At 40.8% G+C, this 19200-nt stretch overlaps 1 protein-coding gene across 2 annotated transcripts in view; it reads left to right on the top strand.

Moving 5' to 3' along the window:
• Positions 1-19200, top strand: part of LOC126458381 (transport and Golgi organization protein 6 homolog) — a 108344-nt gene that overhangs the window by 53891 nt on the left and 35253 nt on the right. For both annotated transcript variants that reach the window (XM_050095363.1, XM_050095361.1), the window contains exon 8: positions 4146-4336. In XM_050095363.1, coding sequence (XP_049951320.1) covers positions 4146-4336 — 191 coding nt within the window. The remainder of the gene's footprint in view (positions 1-4145; positions 4337-19200) is intronic.

Raw genomic sequence — 19200 nt, 5'->3', positions numbered from 1 at the left:
CAAGAATAAACACAAAACAGAGCAGTGCATTATGGGACTTTTTTTCTGTTATGAAGTTAAAACAACAATTCTGCTTCTTGTCCATTGCTGTTGGATGTATACACTGGTTCATTCTTAACTTTCTGTACGGTATAACATTGGTAAATTGTTTGCTAATGGATTTGTTAGCTTTCTGTTATGTTTTATGAAACTCATAAGACACTGCTCCTGTTTATGTGTATGTGAAATTGTTAGTGAAAACCAATTGCTGTGGTAATAATGCCCAAAGCTAAAAGAAACAAAATGCCCATTACCCATGCTCAGTGACTTTGCCTCCCCCACTGGGCTACCATTGCAACCTAATCACAGGGAGACAAACAATGGATTTGTTATGAGAGTGAGTCCCTGGCTGGCTGATATTCCCTATAGTATCACAAAGCAAGCTGTAGAGGTTTTGTCACTTTGTCCTTTTCGTAGGGTATTTCTACAATCTTGTGAATGCCCAAAAAACTAAGTAGCTTCTATTTTTCTTTAATTTATTCCTTCTTTCTTTTTTTCATTTCTGAAATAGTTATTTGGAAAAATAATGAAAACCACGAAATCGCATTGAATGATTGAGTGCTCAAATGAATCTTTTGTAATTTGTGGTCTACAGAGAATCTATATCTAGCCTCAGGCAGCCACTTGGTGGTGCTGGCAGATAGTGCCCACATATAGAGCTGTTTCAGTGGGATGGTTGTATGTGGCGGTTGGTCAGAAGGTTTCTGTATTTCTGATTAATAGTTTTGATGCATTGCTGCCTACCGATAATGAGATGTAGTCAGTTTGTCTTGCCTTTCATGTTCAAGCAGTGGTTTCTTTACCTGTGAAGATAGAGACAACAAGAGGGGAAAGAAGGGGCTGGTAGTTGTAAGCAGTTTGGATGTTAGGCATAGGATTGGCCCCTGTACGGAAGTAGCATCACAAGAGGAGAAAAATTCAGATTTGTATTTGGACTGTATCCCATGAGGAATTGTCAGCCAACTAGAGGTGACCATTCTGTGAGCAATTGACAGCACATATTGCAGACAGCTGTGGATTGTCAGTCATGTCAGCTTCAGTAATATGTTGCATACAATCAGATACTGTTGCCAGCTCTTTCTAGAGACTCGTGCAGCTGGTGAAGGCAGTTAGCATTATTCCTGGGGTCTCTGCATGTTAAGCTGATTGGAATGTACCCTTGTGTGCAGTACAACTTCACTGGATTTTAGCTAACTTATCGTACAGTAGAAAATATTGAATAAACTTACACTGTCAAATATATGGCAAATGATCTGACTTTTCAGAATATAATAGTTAGGAAGTTATTGTAGTAAGATTGCTATAAGTAAACACCATCAATTCGTCAGACTATGTGCAGTGTGCCACAGCAGTATGATTTTCAATATCTACCACTTGATTTTTGAGGACTCATTGGTTGATTGTCAACAGAAGCACTGCAATACACCTAGACTTACTTTTATCGGTACCTTTTCCTCACACAATGCCACGTCATGTGCAACTAAGCACTGCTTAAGAGCAAAGTAACTTTCCTATGAATGTATACAGGTAGCGCACTGCAGAGAGTAATTTTAATATTAAACAAATACCATGCCAGGCCAAGACTACAGTTAGTGAAAGTTCACATGTGAGCTCGAATAGAAGTGACACTGGCGCACAGCAGCAGTTCGACACCTATATACTACTGCATTGTTGACATAGCAAGCTACTTCCTACACTGTTGATACAAATGAATATCCTCTCTCATACTGTAATAAGATGATGAAGATTAAGCTACATATCTCACAGCAGAAAATTTAATTTTTTGAAATAGGTTTTTGATATTAAAAAATAGAAAATAAAATATTCCACTAAAATAGCAAAAAAGTTAATTTTTTAAAAATATTCATGGATATTCATTAGTTAAAACTTCCGGGCTGAATTGCCGTGGTCCTTATATAAAACTGCGTCTCCTTCCTGACGTTTCGTTGCCTACTGCGGGCAACATCTTCTGAGGTGAGTCGGCAACTGGCTGCCAGGCGCTGGAGGTCCCGCTTATATAGAGCACTTAGATGGCGCCACCAATCACCACGTGCTTTCGACTTTAAATCTATCTCTGGCTAGTGCCATCTGTCTCGATTATAGGTAATCGATAGTCACTTTGTTGGTGCAGAGTCGACCGCCATATCTTGTCTAGTTTTAATCCTTCTTCTTTTTTATTAAAATTATTTTCGTGCTTGTAGATTTGTATAGCTTCTCTATACATGCGGGTATAATAATGTGAGGTCCTAGCTATCACGTTTGTCTCACTAAATTTTATTTCGTGATCACCGTCTTTGAAAACGTGTTCCTCTACAGCTGATTTATCAATTTGTCCCAATCTACAGTTCCTTTTGTGTTCCGTTAGGCGGGTATTAACACTCCTTTTAGTTGTTCCAATATAAACCATGCCACAGCTACACGGAATTTTATACACACCTAAGGGGTGTCGTGTGTCTTTCGCCGATCTTAAACTTTCACTAATTTTCTTGGTAGGTCAAAAGATTGTCTCCACTTGAAACTTGGCCAAAACTTTCCGAATACGGTCCCTGATGTTATGAATAAATGGAAGAAAAATTTTTCCAGCCGACGGGGGTTGTTGTCCTGTATTTTCGGACAATTTTCTTCTAGAGTGGAGTGCTCGATCTATTTCGTTGTCAGTGTACCCATTTCTCTTGAAAGCCATTTGCAAATGGCTTAATTCATTCTGCAAATAAATTGGCTCACAGATGTTATCAGCCCTGTCCACTAAAGTTTTTATGACTCCTCTCTTCTGCCTAGGATGATGATTCGAATCCTTATGTAGGTAACGATCGGTGTGTTTGTCTTTCCTATATACCTTGTGCCCCAAAGTCCCATCTGCCCGTTTAATAACCAATATATCCAAAAAATTTAGTTGTCCATTACTCTCTTTCTCCATGGTGAATTGTATGTTTGAATTGAAACTGTTTGTGCACCAAAAAATCACTCAGTTCCTCTTCAGCATGATTCCATATCACAAAGGTGTCATCCACGTATTGATACCATTTCAAAGGGCTTTTTTTTGGCCGACTGCAGCACTTGTTGTTCGGAAAACTCCATAAATAGATTAGCAATAGCAGGACTCGGAGGGCTACCCATGGCCACCCCATCAGTTTGTTCATAAAACTCGCCGTTGTATTGAAAATAAGTCGAGGATAGACAATGTCGAAACAAAGCTGTTATATCATTAGGAAACATATCAGCTACGTAAGAAAGAGCTTCAACAGGGACCATGGTGAACAGGGATACTACATCGAAACTGACAAGGATGTCACTTGGACTAACTGTGATCTCCCTCAGTTTTTCAATAAAATGCATGGAATTTTTAATATGAGTGACAGTTTTACCTGTATACGGTTGCAACAAGAAGCAGGAAATCTAGCCAGCTCTTGAGTAGGAGCCCCAGTGGCGCTTACTATCAGTCTCAATGGGACGTTGGGCTTGGGTATCTTAGGTGACCCATACAGTCTATAGGAGGGTAAGCTTCCGTTTTTCAAAGGTATTTTTTATCTTCTTATCTTGTTGACACAAATGAATATACTCGAGCATGCTGTAATATGATTAATGAAGTCAAACTACAGATCTTAAATGTTGTTAAACAAAATACTGGTGTAGCTTTATGGTCTTTGTGCACACAAATTCATCCGAGACATATTTGTTGGCTGTGAGGCACGGTGTTCAGAAAAAGCTTGATTACTTTATGTATATTTAAATATTTGTTGAAAGAATTTACTTTCGCTCTTTCTCTTAAGTTTGTGATCACAAAATGATAGCTGGGCTGTCTATTCCTTGGCTTTAGGAGCTACAGCTCCCAGCACAGCCAATAGACACATCCAGTAATCCCTGAATTTAACTTACGTAAGTCTACCTGCTCCTCCTCTTTCTTTTCTGCAGTTGGTATTTAAGATGGCTTACTTTGGAAGAAAATGTTTGTTGTAATGAGAATTAGTGTCATTTGTACATCACTGTGTCCCTAGCATAGATCTTCCTTTAGTTACTGTCCTTGTGTCTCATGTGCTTGTTAAGTCTGTCTTGAAAGGTTGTCAGTAGCTGTTGAGTGCCCTCTGTAGTGCATGTTTTTGTTACAGAGTCACGCAAGCTTATTGTACCGGAGGAAGAACTAACACTGTGCATAGTGAACATGCACCGGCTGTTTGCAGAACATGTCAGTGGCTCCTCAGAGCCTGCCCTGCCTCCAGTGTCCTATGCCAGCTTTACACCTGTGTTATTTGCCCTCTACAAGAGAGTATACTCCAGTGCATGCCATTACAAATCTAAAGTAAGTAGTGTCATAAACCTTAATAAATACTTTTCATGTGGTATGAAGTCATGATAGTCTGAATATAGTGAAAAAAAATTTAACTGAATTCTGGAGAGCGTTTTCAGAAATATTTGATTCACAGATTGTAATTAAAGCTGTCCACATTCTACAATGTTCTTGTACTGCCATAAGTTTGGTCTATAATTAATAAGACGAGCAAAACAGTATTGAACCTGCAAACGAGGTGAATGTGCTCTTTGTTCCAGATGTCTTCACATGGGTTTCAACTCACTAGCATAACATGATGATTCACACTGAATTTTCCATGGAACAATTGTTTTGAATGAATTATGAAAGGAGTAGGAACCTGAAAAATTTGCTATTTTGTAATAAATGCAAATGTAGATGCAGGTTCTGACTCAATTTGCAAAAATGTGAAATTGCGGAGTTGCCTAATAATATAGCAAATTATATCTGGAGGGACCATTTTATGAGACAGTTTTAAATACCTTTATATTCTCCAAATAAGTATTGAAAATGGTGTTTCACAATAAGTCATACCTGTGCATGAATGTGACGACATATCAGTTTGCTCCTAAGTTCTGCTGTGGTCCCACATCAATTGTTGGCAGTGGAATGATCCCTTCAAGATACATACAATGTGTGGTAATGTAGGACCCGGCCGTGCATCTAGCATCATAGACCCGATAAACATGTCTGTTTTTTTAGCTAGCTAAAATTTTTTATTGTGGTTCACTGTAGCACTTTCAGATGAAAGGTGGGCAGGGATGTTGGTTTGACCTACATTTGCTTAATATACCACTACAGGTCAGGCTTGAACTACCTCCTTCATGACACTGGCCAGCTTGGCAAGCAATTGTGCAGCAGCCATTACCAAATGCTTTGTGTACTCAGCTTTGCTTTGGGTTGTGTGTGTTGCTTGTTGTTTACTTTTCTCATTTTGAAATGAGTGAAGACACATGCTAGCCCCTCGTGGAGCTGGAGTACGACTCCTGTAACACCAGAAGGGATTAGGGATTCGTTTGACTGTGTCAGTTCTGTTTCCACAGAAGCAGAGACCATGGATGTAGATTTAACAGCCCACTGAGAGGGAGATGGGGTCCCATTTCCCAAACTGCCCATCTCCCCTAGGTTGTCTAAGTTATCATTGTTTATCTCATTGCTGACTGCCATGTTATAGTGTCTTCTTTTATAGCAACTGCAAAACAAAATCAGTCAACAATCAAATGCACGGTCTTCCTGTAAAGTGTGAATAGTTACACTGCCTTTGGAAGTGTGCAGGTACATGGTGGGGAGAGATGGGCTGCTGGGTGCAGAGTCAGGAGGCTGTGCTGTTGGAGACAAGTAGATTTTTTGGTGGGGTGCAAGGCATGAAGTGTTGGAAGGGGAGCAGAGGAGGAGACAGGTAGGTGGAAGGCAGGAACTAGCGTAGGTTCAGGCCAGAGGGGTTACAGGAATGAAGGATATATTGTAGAGAAAGTTCCTGCCAGCATGATTCAGAAAAGCTGATGTTAGTAGGAAGAATCCAGATGGTGCAGGCTGTGAAACAGTCATTGAAGTGAAGCACATTGTGTTGGGAAGCATGTTCAGCAACTGGGTGGTCCATCTGTCTCTTGTCCACTATTTGGCTGTGGCCATTAATGTGGACATACACTTGAAAGTTGTTCTGTCCATGTAGAAAGCAGCAAACTGAGCAGCTTAGTTTTTAGATAACATGGGTGTTTTCACAGGTAGCCCTACTTTTGATGGGATAGGAGATGTCTGTGACAGGGCTAAAGTAGGTGGTAGTGGGGGGATGTATGGGACAGATCTTGCATCTAGGTCTATTGCAGAGAAATTAACCTTGTAGCACGGGGCTGGGAGCTGGGGTGGAGCAGAGATGGACAAGGATACTCCAATTTCCAGTGAGTTATGAAATGAGTAGGAACCTGAAAATTTTGCTATTCTGTAATAAATGCAAATATAGATGCAGGTTCTGTCTGATTGCAAAAATGTGAAATTGCCTAATAATATAGCAAATTATATCCTTATGGACCATTTTGTGAAACAGTTTTAAATACCTTTACATTCTGCAAATAAGTATTGAAAAAGTAATCAGTTTCCAGTTACTGACGTTGCACAACATCCAACGAAGTGTAGTTTGGAAAGAATGCACATAATAATTTATTTTCAAAATAAAAACCATACCTATATGCTATTTATGGGCTGTAGAATACCACTGTGGTAGGGGAACGGAGGATAGTGGGTAGGTTATTTTACATTTCGGGTCATGATGAGAGGTAGTCGAAACTCTGGCGAAGAATGTGATTCACTTGCTCTGGTCCTAGGTGGTACTGAGTCATGGAGGAGTGCTTCTTCGTGACCGCATGGTGAATTTGTGGGAGGTGTTAGGTGACTGGAGAGATAACGCTTGGGGAATCTGTATCTGGACTAGGTTGTGTGGGTAATTTCAGTAGGATCCTTGGTATATTTGGTTTAGGGATTGCTTGTCACTGCACAAGAGACAACCTCTGGTGTTTTACGTTGTATGGAAGGAACTTTTGGTATAGAATGGAATTGCTGGTTGTAGATTTGGTGTAGACTGAGATACTTGTGTACCCATCCTTGAGGTGGAGGTCAACATTGAGGAAGGTGGCTTGCTTGGATGAGAAGCTCCAGATGAAATGAATGAGGGAGGAGGAGTTGAGGCTCTGGAGGAATGTGATATGGTATCCTCACTGTCAGTCCAGGCCATGCAGATGTCATAATTAAATCTGAACCAGGTGATGGGTTTGGGATTGTGGGTGGTTGGGAATGATTCCTGTAGATGGCACATGGTCAGGGAGACCAGGAAGGAGATTGTAGCTTTGGAGTCAGTTGAGCATTGTTAAAGGTGTTGTTCAGTAGCAGCAGTACCATGAGGATTGGGATGATGGTGTACTGGGAGGTAGCATGGACAGCGACAAGCAGGGCATGAGGTGGTAAAGGAGCAGCAAGTGTGAAGAGTCATAGGAGGAAATGGCTGTTGCCTTCTATGCTGTAAGGTAGGTTACGGGTAGTAGGTTGAAGGTGTTAGTCCATGAGAACAGAGATTCTCTCTATAGGGGCACAGTAATAGGGCATCCTTGGTGATTGATTCATTTACGAACTTCAGGAATCGTGTAGAAAGTAGAGGTGCAAGAAGTGTTTGGGAGTGAAAAGAGACGTAGCCTCAGGGCAGAGATTCTGGGACGGACCTAAGGGCTTGAGGAGGGACTAGAGATGCTGCTGGATTTCAGGAATGGGATCACTGTGCCAGGGTTTGTAGGTGGACATTTCTGCCAGCTGGTTGAATCCCATGCTAGGTAATCCCTGTGGTTTATAACCAGTGGTGCAACCTATGTGGGCAGGTAGGATTATAGGTTAGTCAGTTTTTAGGTGGTGGATTGTGGTTCTTTCTGTGAATGTAAGAGTGGTTTCCATGTTGAAGGATTTGGAGAACGATGGTGAGGCAAGGTTCGAGGTTAAGAAATTATTGAAAGTTAACAGCATTGATTTGAGGGCTGCGAGGTGGATCACAATTTGATGGGTAAGTTAGTGGAGTCAGACTGGGTTCAATATTGATTTTGGGTTAAGTTTGATGGGTGAGGTTGGTGGCAAAAAAACTGTTTCCACTGTAAGGAACAGGTGAAGAGAAGGTCTTTGAATAGTAATTACTCTTTTCTCCTATTAAACCTTTGTCACTTTAAATATCACCCAAGACACTTTAACAATAAACTGTTGTTAATAGCATTCGAACAGTAACTATTATTTATTGCTACTGGCTGAATCTAATTGCTTTCAGTGGCAGACTGCTTCTGGCTAGCCAGGCTCAAATTGCCCCACCATCGATGTTTGTCACATTACTCTTATTTCATCATACTATATTCTTAAAATTTTATTTTTTTAATTATTTCATCAAAAATTATTAGAGAGATGGAATGCTAGTTTGACTATGGCTTCAATCAAGGTCAGCTTAAGATTTCAGTGTGTAAACATAATTATTAAGATTTAACTTTAAACAATTTGCTGCCAATTTTCATATGGGGTTTTTCAACATGTTTCAAGAGAAGTTTACCCATATCAGTTGATGTAACTCAGTGCCAAAGCAAAATGATTATAGCAAAATGGAATGAACATTGAGGGGGTTCAGAGTGGCCAAAGTGCGAAAATTTTGGTACACGTTTAATATTGATACGTTGCTTACAATTACTCTTCAGCTTCTGCCCTTGAAATAACTTCAGCTGTTACAGGTGATGATCAATATTTATTGTATATCCAACTAAAGATACCACATTTGTGTAAGGTCTTGAAACACACTGCGTCTGACTAAAACTTTTTTGACGTCAGTATGCTTTTTGTCACCTGGTGACATATGTTGATTTCTATTGTGAAAACTAACACGAATTCTTTACAGACGAATGGAAAAACTAGTAGAAGCCAACCTCGGGGAAGATCAGTTTGGATTCCGTAGAAACACTGGAACACGTGAGGCAATACTGACCTTACGACTTATCTTAGAAGAAAGATTAAGGAAAGGCAAACCTACGTTTCTAGCATTTGTAGACTTAGAGAAAGCTTTTGACAATGTTGACTGGAATACTCTCTTTAAAATTCTAAAGGTGGCAGGGGTAAAATACAGGGAGCGAAAGGCTATTTACAATTTGTACAGAAACCAGATGGCAGTTATAAGAGTCGAGGGACATGAAAGGGAAGCAGTGGTTGGGAAGGGAGTAAGACAGGGTTGTAGCCTCTCCCCGATGTTGTTCAATCTGTATATTGAGCAAGCAGTAAAGGAAACAAAAGAAAAATTCGGAGTAGGTATTAAAATTCATGGAGAAGAAATAAAAACTTTGAGGTTCGCCGATGACATTGTAATTCTGTCAGAGACAGCAAAGGACTTGGAAGAGCAGTTGAATGGAATGGACAGTGTCTTGAAAGGAGGATATAAGATGAACATCAACAAAAGCAAAACAAGGATAATGGAATGTAGTCTAATTAAGTCGGGTGATGCTGAGGGAATTAGATTAGGAAATGAGGCACTTAAAGTAGTAAAGGAGTTTTGCTATTTGGGGAGCAAAAACTGATGATGGTCGAAGTAGAGAGGATATAAAATGTAGGCTGGCAATGGCAAGGAAAGCGTTTCTGAAGAAGAGAAATTTGTTAACATCCAGTATTGATTTAAGTGTCAGGAAGTCATTTCTGAAAGTATTCGTATGGAGTGTAGCCATGTATGGAAGTGAAACATGGACGATAAATAGTTTGGACAAGAAGAGAATAGAAGCTTTCGAAATGTGGTGCTACAGAAGAATGCTGAAGATTAGATGGGTAGATCACATAACTAATGAGGAAGTATTGAATAGGATTGGGGAGAAGAGGAGTTTGTGGCACAACTTGACCAGAAGAAGGGATCGGTTGGTAGGACATGTTCTGAGGCATCAAGGGATCACCAATTTAGTATTGGAGGGCAGCGTGGAGGGTAAAAATCGTAGAGGGAGACCAAGAGATGAATACACTAAACAGATTCAGAAGGATGTAGGTTGCAGTAGGTACTGGGAGATGAAAAAGCTTGCACAGGATAGAGTAGCATGGAGAGCTGCATCAAACCAGTCTCAGGACTGAAGACCACAACAACAACAATTGTGAAATGACTGGTGGTGTAAAGGGTAAGAAAGTTGAAGCTTCACGTATGTAACACAATGGCTATTTAGAAGAAAAACAGTGCACTGCTGGTAAAGTTATTTTATCAGAATGGCAGCAATAGCAGTGCTGCAGTGTGGGAATATTGCCGACAGAAACATCTGCAAAGAGGCCCGTTGTCAATAAATGGGTTAAAGAATGTTGTTGTTGTTGTGGTGGTCTTCAGTCCTGAGACTGGTTTGATGCAGCTCTCCATGCTACTCTATCCTGTGCAAGCTTCTTCATCTCCCAGTACCTACTGCAACCTACATCCTTCTGAATCTGTTTAGTGTATTCATCTCTTGGTCTCCCTCTACAATTTTTACCCTCCACGCTGCCCTCCAATACTAAATTGGATTCCCTTGATGCCTAAGAATATGCCCTACCAACCGATCCCTTCCTCTAGTCACGTTGTGCCACAAATTTCTCTTCTTTCCAATTCTATTCAATACCTCCTCATTAGTTATGTGATCTACCCATCTAATTTTCAGCATTCTTCTGTAGCACCATATTTCGAAAGCTTCTATTCTCTTCTTGTCCAAACTATTTATCATCCACGTTTCGCTTCCATACATGGCTACACTCCATACAAATACTTTCAGAAACGACTTCCTGACACTTAAATCTTTACTCAATATTAGCAAATTTCTCTTCTTCAGAAACACTTTCCATGCCATTGCCAGTGTACATTTTATATCCTCTCTACTTCGACCATCATCAGTTATTTTGCTCCCCAAATAGCAAAACTCATTTACTGCTTTAAGCCTCTCATTTCCTAATCTAATTCCAGCAGCATCACCCGATTTAATTCGACTACATTGCATTATCCTCGATTTGCTTCTGTTGATGTTCATCTTATACCCTCCTTCAAGACACTGTCCATTCCGTTCAGCTGCTCTTCCAGGTCCTTTGCTGTCTCTCCATGGATTTTAATTCCTACTCCAAATTTTTCTTTTGTTTCCTTTACTGGTAGCTCAATGTACAGATTGAATAACATTGGGGATAGGCTACAACCCTGTCTCACTCCCTTCCCAACCACTGCTTCCCTTTCATTCTCCTCGACTCTTGTAACTGCCATCTGGTTTTTGTATAAATTGTAAATAGCCTTTCGCTCCCTGTATGTTACCCGTGCCACCTTCAGAATTTGAAAGAGAGTATTCCAGTCAACATTGTCAAAAGCTTTCTCTAAGTCTACAAATGCTAGAAATGTAGGTTTGCCTTTCCTTAATCTATTTTCTAAGATAAGTCATAGGGTCAGTATTGCCTCACGTGTTCCAACATTTGTACGGAATCCAAACTGCTCTTCTCAGAGGTCTGCTTCTACCAGTTTTTCCATTTGTCTGTAAAGAATTCGTGTTAGTATTTTTCAGCCGCGGCTTATTAAACTGATAGTTCGGTTATTTTACATCTAACACCTACTTTCTTTGGGATTGGAATCATTATATTCTTCTTTAAGTCTGAGAGTATTTTGCGTGTCTCATACATCTTGCTCACTAGATGGTAGAGTTTTGTTAGGCCTGGCCCTCCCGAGGCTGTCATTAGTTCTAGTGGGATGTTGTCTACTCCCGGGGCCTTGTTTTGATTTAGGTCTTTCAGTGCTCTGTCAAACTCTTCACGCAGTATCATATCTCCCATTTCATTTTCATCTACATCCATAATATTGTCCTCAAGGACATTGCCCTTGTATAGACCCCTCTATATACTCCTTCCACCTATCTGCTTTCTCTTCTTTGCTTATTACTGGTTTTCCATCTGAGCTTTTGATATTAATGAAAGTTGTTCTCTTTTCTCTAAAGATCTCTTTAATTTTCCTGTAGGCAGTATCTATCTTACCCCTAGTGATATGCGCCTCTAGATCCTTACATTTGTCCTCTAGCCATCCCTGCTTAGCCATTTTGCACTTCCTGTCGATCTCATTTTTGAGACGTTTGTATTCTTTTTTGCCTGCTTTATTTACTGCATTTTTGTATTTTCTCCTTTCATCAATTAAATTCAATATCTCTTCTGTTACCCAAGGATTTCTATTAGTCCTCATCTTTTTACCTGCTTGATCCTCTGCTACCTTCACTATTTCATCTCTCAAAGTTACCCATTCTTCTTCTACTGTGTTTCCTTCCCCCATTCTTTTCAATCGTTCCCTAATGCTCTCCCTGAAGCTCTCTACAACCTCTGGTTCTTTCAGTTTATCCAGGTCCCATCTCCTGAATTTACCACCTTTTTGCAGTTTCTTCAGTTTTAATCTACAGTTCATAACCAGTAGATTGTGGTCAGAGTCCACGTCTGCCCCTGGAAATGTCTTAAAATTTAAAACCTGGTTCCTGAATCTCTTACCATTATATAATCTATCTGATACCTTCCAGTATCTCCAGGCTTCTTCCATGTATACAACCTTCTTTCATGATTCTTGAACCAAGTGTTAGCTATGATTAAGTTACACTCTGTGCAAAATTCTACCAGGCAGCTTCCTCTTTCATTCCTTACTCCCATTCCATATTCACCTACTATGTTTCCTTCTCTTCCTTTCCCTACTGTCGAGTTCCAGTCACCCATGACTATTAAATTTTCGTCTCCCTTCACTATCTGAATAATTTCTTTTATGTCATTGTACATTTCATCCATCTTTTCGTCATCTGCGTAGCTAGTTGGCATATAAACTTGTACTACTGTGGTAGGCGTGGGCTTCATATCTATTTTGGCCACAATACTGCGTTCACTATGCTGTTTGTAGTAGCTTACCTGCATTCCTATTTTTTTATTCATTATTAAACCTACTCCTGCATTACCCCGATTTGATTTTGTATTTATAACCCTGTATTCACCTGACCAAAAGTCTTGTTCCTCCTGCCACCGAACTTCACTAATTCCCACTATATCTAACTTTAACCTGTCCATTTCCCTTTTTAAATTTTCTAACCTACCTGCCCGATTAAGGGATCTGACAGTCCACACTCCGATCCGTAGAACGTGTTTTCTTTCTCCTGATAACAACGCTATTATTAAAGAATATGATCAAGAAATTGGGAAATGCAGGTGAATTAGGTGGTGCAGCAAGGAGGAGGAGGCAGCCCATTCCCATGGCAGTTGTTGACAAAGTTGCTATAGCTATAGTTGACTGTGCAGCACATGCCTTGGATTCTGTAGTCAGTGCTTGAGATATGTCAAGGAAGTTATCTCTCTCCCGAGCAACACTTCAAAAGCTTTTGTTGCTCATTGTACACTAGTATACCAACATGATTCAGAATGTGCACCAAATGAAGCCCCAAGATAGACTACAATGTCATGACTTTGCCCTTCATTTTTTGGTACACATGGAAATGAATTATATGTGCCCGGAAAAGTTCTTTGAATGGACGCTGCACCTTACTCTGTGCTGTGTTGTGAATGCAAAGAACTGTCACATATGGGGCTCTACTCTACAATATGTTTTGCAGGAACATCCACTACACTCTGCTTATGTGACTGTGGTGTGGTTCCACAAGATTCTTAACTTTAGTCTGTTTTTCATTGAAGTGATAACACCTTGTGGGCCTGTTACATGTACAGTGAAATCTGCACATTATAAGGACCTCCTTGTGCAACACGATTCCAACATTGCAAGAGTGCATTTGTGTCCACACCATGATTTTTGTGTCAAATAGGGCGACACCACATGTCACTTTCCAGGTGAAAGATTTGCTTCGAGAAACCTTCGGTGATGACTGTATCACCTCTAGGCAATTTTGAGATGTGTAGCTTTCTAGAGCCTCTGACCTAAATCCATGTGACTTCTGGTTGTGAGGCTATGTGAAAGATAGTGTCTGTCAGGGACATATCCAAACTCTTCCTGATCTGTCGGATAGCATACAATGACATACTTTTCTGATTACACCTGATATGCTGCAACTGTCAACCATGCCATGTTAGGGGTGCAGCCTGTTTGGAAAGTGTAGTTTTAAAGAATGTGCATAATAATTTATTTGCAAAATAAAAACCTTACCTGTGTGTTATTGGTGGGCAGTGGAATACCACTCTGGAAGGGGTGGGAAGGGTAGTGGATAGGATATTCTACATTTCAGGTCACGATGAGAGGTGGTCGAGACCCTGGCAGAGAACGTGATATAATGTGTGACCATATCCTAATAAACATGCCAGAACCACTGTTTTCGTGTATTTATCATTCCTTCCCTTTCCCTACACCCAACAACACATTCTGATTGCTTACAGCACCATGTTTTCACCTGGTGTTAGAAAGTGGAACTGTTATTTTTTTCACTTTGCAAGTGCACCAGTTAATGAACTACGAAGTTTTAGTGTCCTGTGAGGTACACAGCCTACACTGTAGAACTTGGGAACACCATCAGTTTAATTATAACCACCTGTAACTTTATGTATATAAAAGTGATCTATTCACTGGTGGGAAGTGTGCTGCTGTTTCTTAAGAGAAACATTTGTTGAAGAGCTAACAGAGGAAAATAAAAAGTTTTTGTTGGTGCTCAGCCATAGTCAAACGTATTTTTTGAAAGGATTTACCACCATTTGACTGTATATTTCTGTATTTTTCTTGTGTACAATCTAGATTTTGGTTTTCATGCCATTATCGAGTACAATGTTCTTAGACCATTAACATTATTTTTCTGTGTACTGTGCAGGATGACAAATACACAGTTCAACATATTTGCTTAGCATTGATATCAATGGTACAAAATTAACATCTTGTAGGAATGCAAGACATTATCGTGAAAGTGTATTGTATCTTGGAAAGATAGCCCAATGCCAGTAAACTCAAGACTTGTGAAATGTTTGAATCAGTTCTTTGTTTCTTGCTATTACCAGTTGAAATCTGTCAGGCGACGGCTGCACAATGTTTGTGAGAGGCAAATCTAATAATCTGTTACATGTGCAATCACACACAATTGAATCTGAGAGAAAACTAGTTCTTTTTTTAATTCTGAATAATAATAATGTCAAAATATTTTAACAGTGTGATTGTTAGTCCAGCAGGACTAGTTCTGTACACACTGAGCAGCAGAGTATGTAAAAACATAGCAATCTTCCCCCCCCCCCCCCCCCTGCCCCCTTAAAGGTCAACATATTTTGAATGGCAAACTCTTTGCACTGAACTAATGTGAATACTTCAGTGTAAGTATGTGGTAGCATGTAGGTGCTTCTCAATGAAAATGGAAACATGTTGCCTCACAGTTGCTTAAGTTCACAGAGCAGTGCTGTTGCTGTGCTTGAATATGACACAAACATTAACCACACATAACAGTGTAATCCGGCAGCAAAACTTACTGTTAAAAAAGTGACAATTAGTTAACTGTGCTTGCATTGTCAGTAATACACTAGATGATGAAAAGTATCCGGACACCTGGCTGAAAATTACTTAAAAGTTCATGGCGCCCTCCATCGGTAATGCTGGAATTCAGTATGATGTTGTAATGCTGGAATTCAGTATGATGTTGGCCCATTCTTAGCTTTGATGACAGCTTCCACTCTCGCAGGCATATGTCAGGTGGTGGAAGGTTTCTTGGGGAATGGCAGCCCATTCTTCATGGGGTGCTGCACTGAGGAGAGGTATCAATGTCGGTCGGTGAGGCCTGTCACGAAGTCGGCATTCCAAAACATCCCAAAGATGTTCTGTAGGATTCAGGTCAGCACTCTGTGCAGGCCAGTCCATTACAGGGGTGTTATTGTCGTGTAACCATTGCGCCACAGGCTGTGCATTATGAACAGGTGCTTGATTGTGTTGGAAGATGCAGTCACCATCCTTGAATTGCTCTTCAACAGTGGGAAGCAAGAAGGTGCTTAAAACATCAATTTAGTCCTGTGCTTTGATAGTGCCATGCAAAACAACTAGGGGTGCAAGCCCCCTCCATGAAAAGCAAGACCACACCATAACACCACTGCCTCCAAAATTTTACTGTTGATGCTACACACGCTGGCAGATGAAGTTCACCAGGCATTCGCCATACCCACACCCTGCCATCGTATCGCCACATTGTGTACCATGATTCGTCTCTCTACACAAAGTTTTTACACTGTTCAATCGTTCAATGTTCATGCTTCTTACACCAAGCGAGGCATCATTTGGCATATACCGGTGCGATATGTGACTTATGAGCAGCCGCTTGACTATGAATCCAAGTTTTATCACATCCTGCCTAACTTTCATAGTACTTGCAGAGGATCCTGATGCAATTTGGAATTCCTGTGTGATGGTCTGGATAGATGTCTGCCTATTACACATTACAGCTCTCTTCAAATGTCGGCGGTCTCTGTCAGTCAACAGACGAGATCGGCCTGTACGCTTTTGTACTGTATGTGTCCCTTGACGTTTCCACTTGACTATCATGTTGGAAACAGTGGACCTAGGGATGTTTGGGGGAGTGGAAATCTCGCATACAGACAGATGACACAAGTAACATCCAGTCACCTGACCACGTTCGAAGTCCGTGAGTTCTGCGGAGCACCCCATGCTGCTCTCTCACAATGATGTCTAATGACTACTGAGTTTGCTGATATGGAGCACCTGGCAGTAGGTGGTACCACAATGCACCTAATATGAAAAACATATGTTTTTAGGGATGTTTGGATACTTCTGATCACATAGTGTATATACTGAATCGATTACTAATCAAGCAAAGACCACTGTTCTTATGATAGAACAAAATGATTAATGTTTTTTTTGTCACTTTTTTTTCTCTAAGATCAACCAGAAGTGTTTCTAAGTTACATTAAATGATGATATAATTTTCTTCAAAAGTAAGAGAATTCGTCAACAACACTCAGATAGCATTAGAGAACTCTTGGCAAAATAACAATGATGTACTTTAGGGATAAGATCAAGAATTAAGTTTAGACAGTACTATTATTACTCCAAAGTTTAGTACTGAAATACTCAGCAGTTGTTCTACATTTTGTGTGCGTACAGTGTTCTGGCTGTGGAAGCACCAGACCAGAGATGTTGGGAGATGACAAAATATTATGGGACACAATGTTGGCCACTATTTACTTTAAATAGTGAAATTTTTGGTATGCCAGTACACACACATAATATTACCCAAAACTATTATAGCTTTTGGAACTATTGGTTTCCTTTCTGGGTTGAATGAGGGCTGTGTTGGGGAGGTGGAAAAATTAAGGGCAGGTATTGCAAACCCCGTGAGGGAAGTGCCCACCATATGAGGACATAGCACAGATAGTAACATAGGCACTACCAGGTTGTAGACTGTATATGCAACATCTTTGAAAGCAGTCAGCAGTGGAAGTGTGAGAGAGCTGATGAGTCATTTCAGAAAAGCAACAACTATCTTGCTTCCACAGCAGATTGGTTCTTTCCAAAGATATCCCCATACGCAGCCTACTCTTAGACAGTCTTCATTACTAACTGTGCTATGTTCTTGACATTGCTCACTATTTGCAGAAGAGCATATGCGTTTTTTCATAATACACAAAATTATAATGCTTAAATAAAGTGTATTGAATGGTTGAGGTATATTTTGCTGTTGAAACTGAGAAAGATAAAAGGTGATTAGTTATAAATTATACGTTGCTAAGTTACAAGATATTTGCATCTTTCCAATCAGGATATACATTGGGGCACAAGATTCCAACATGCTATTGCCAGTGATTTGACTAGTTTTTTGTCTGGACATTTTCCTTCATATTTTGTAATATTTCATAACATGAAGTGAATAACAGATATTGTTGGAATTGTGCATAACTTAAATACATAAATTGTTGAATGTGAGAAATCAAACTTTGGAAAATCCAGGATGGAATAATGACAGTATTATGAAAAGGATAGATTGCTGCTTACAATATAGTGGAGATGTTCAATTGCAGACAGGCACAACAGAAAGACAGCTAAACAAGTAAGTTTTCAGCCAAAAGGTCTATGAAGCAGACAGCATGCGCGCGCGCCCACACACCCACACACACACACACACACGCCCACACACACACACACACACACACACACACACACACACACAGTCTCTGGCTGTCAAGACCAGACTGCGAGCAACTGTACATGATGGGAGAAGCAATCTGGTTGGTGATGGAAAGGTGGAGGCTGGGGTGGGGAGGGGGAGGGATAGGAAGATAGGGCTGGGGGACAGCAGAGTGCTGCTTGTGGGAGCATATAGTGACATGGTGGAGAGAGTGTAGGGCAACTAGGCTCAGTCATCAGATATAGACAGAGAGCAGAGAGGGGTGGGAGAACGGAGTGTAAGAGGAGAGAAGTAAAAATACTGTGGGTGTGTCAGTGGAATAGAAGGCCATGTAGTACTGGAGTGGGAACAGGGAAGAGGATAGATGGGAAGGGACCCCATCCCTTCCACTCTTTCTCTTCTCTGATTCCAGTTTGCCCACACTGACCTCACCTGCTCAGTCACACTCCATCTGTAAAATTCTCCTGCAATGCAATCCCAAACTTTTGTATCCCATTTCTTGCAAGGAAGCTATAGCCCTCCAGGAACTAGAGCACCATGCACACCACCATCTCAAGAACCCCCCCCCCCCCCCCACCCACCCTCTTCGCCTCCTGCTCCTGTCTTGGACTATATCCATCCACCAACTCTACATGTAAAACCTTGCCTCGTCGTCATTCCTCAAATCTCTCAATATACAAGCAAACCTTACATCCACAGAGAGAACCTCAATCCACCACCCAAAATCTGATCCTGGCATTATTATCCTACCAGTTGACAAAGGCTCCACCAACGTGATTTTCAGCTGCAAGGATTACTCAGTGGAAGGACTCCAACAGCTGTCAGTCATCCACCTACAACTCTGCCACAGTGATTCCATTCCAGAAATGCAACAGGATTTCCAGTCTCTCCTCAAATCCTTAAACCCATCCCGGCACATCTCCCCAGAGTCTCTCTCTCTCTCTCTCTCTCTCTCTCTCTCTCTCTCTCTCTCTCTCTGCTCTTGTAGACCTTCAGCCTATTACATGCATCCTATCCTCCTCCACTGGCTCTCTGCACATCCTATTCCTGTACCACACAGTGCCCTTCTCATCATAATTGCTGCCACCTCCCTTTATATTACTGAGTGAGGTGGCGCAGTGGTTAGCACACTGGACTCGCATTTGGGAGGACAACGGTTCAACCCCGCTTCCAGCCATCCTGATTTAGGTTTCCATGTTTTCCCCAAATCACTTCAGGCAAATGCATGGATGGTTCCTTTGAAAGGGCTTGGTG

The sequence above is a fragment of the Schistocerca serialis genome, chromosome 2, assembly GCF_023864345.2.
Source record: "Schistocerca serialis cubense isolate TAMUIC-IGC-003099 chromosome 2, iqSchSeri2.2, whole genome shotgun sequence".
NCBI lineage: Eukaryota > Metazoa > Arthropoda > Insecta > Orthoptera > Acrididae > Schistocerca > Schistocerca serialis.
Note: the sequence above shows the minus strand (reverse complement) of the source record. Positions and strands in the feature narration are given on the sequence as shown.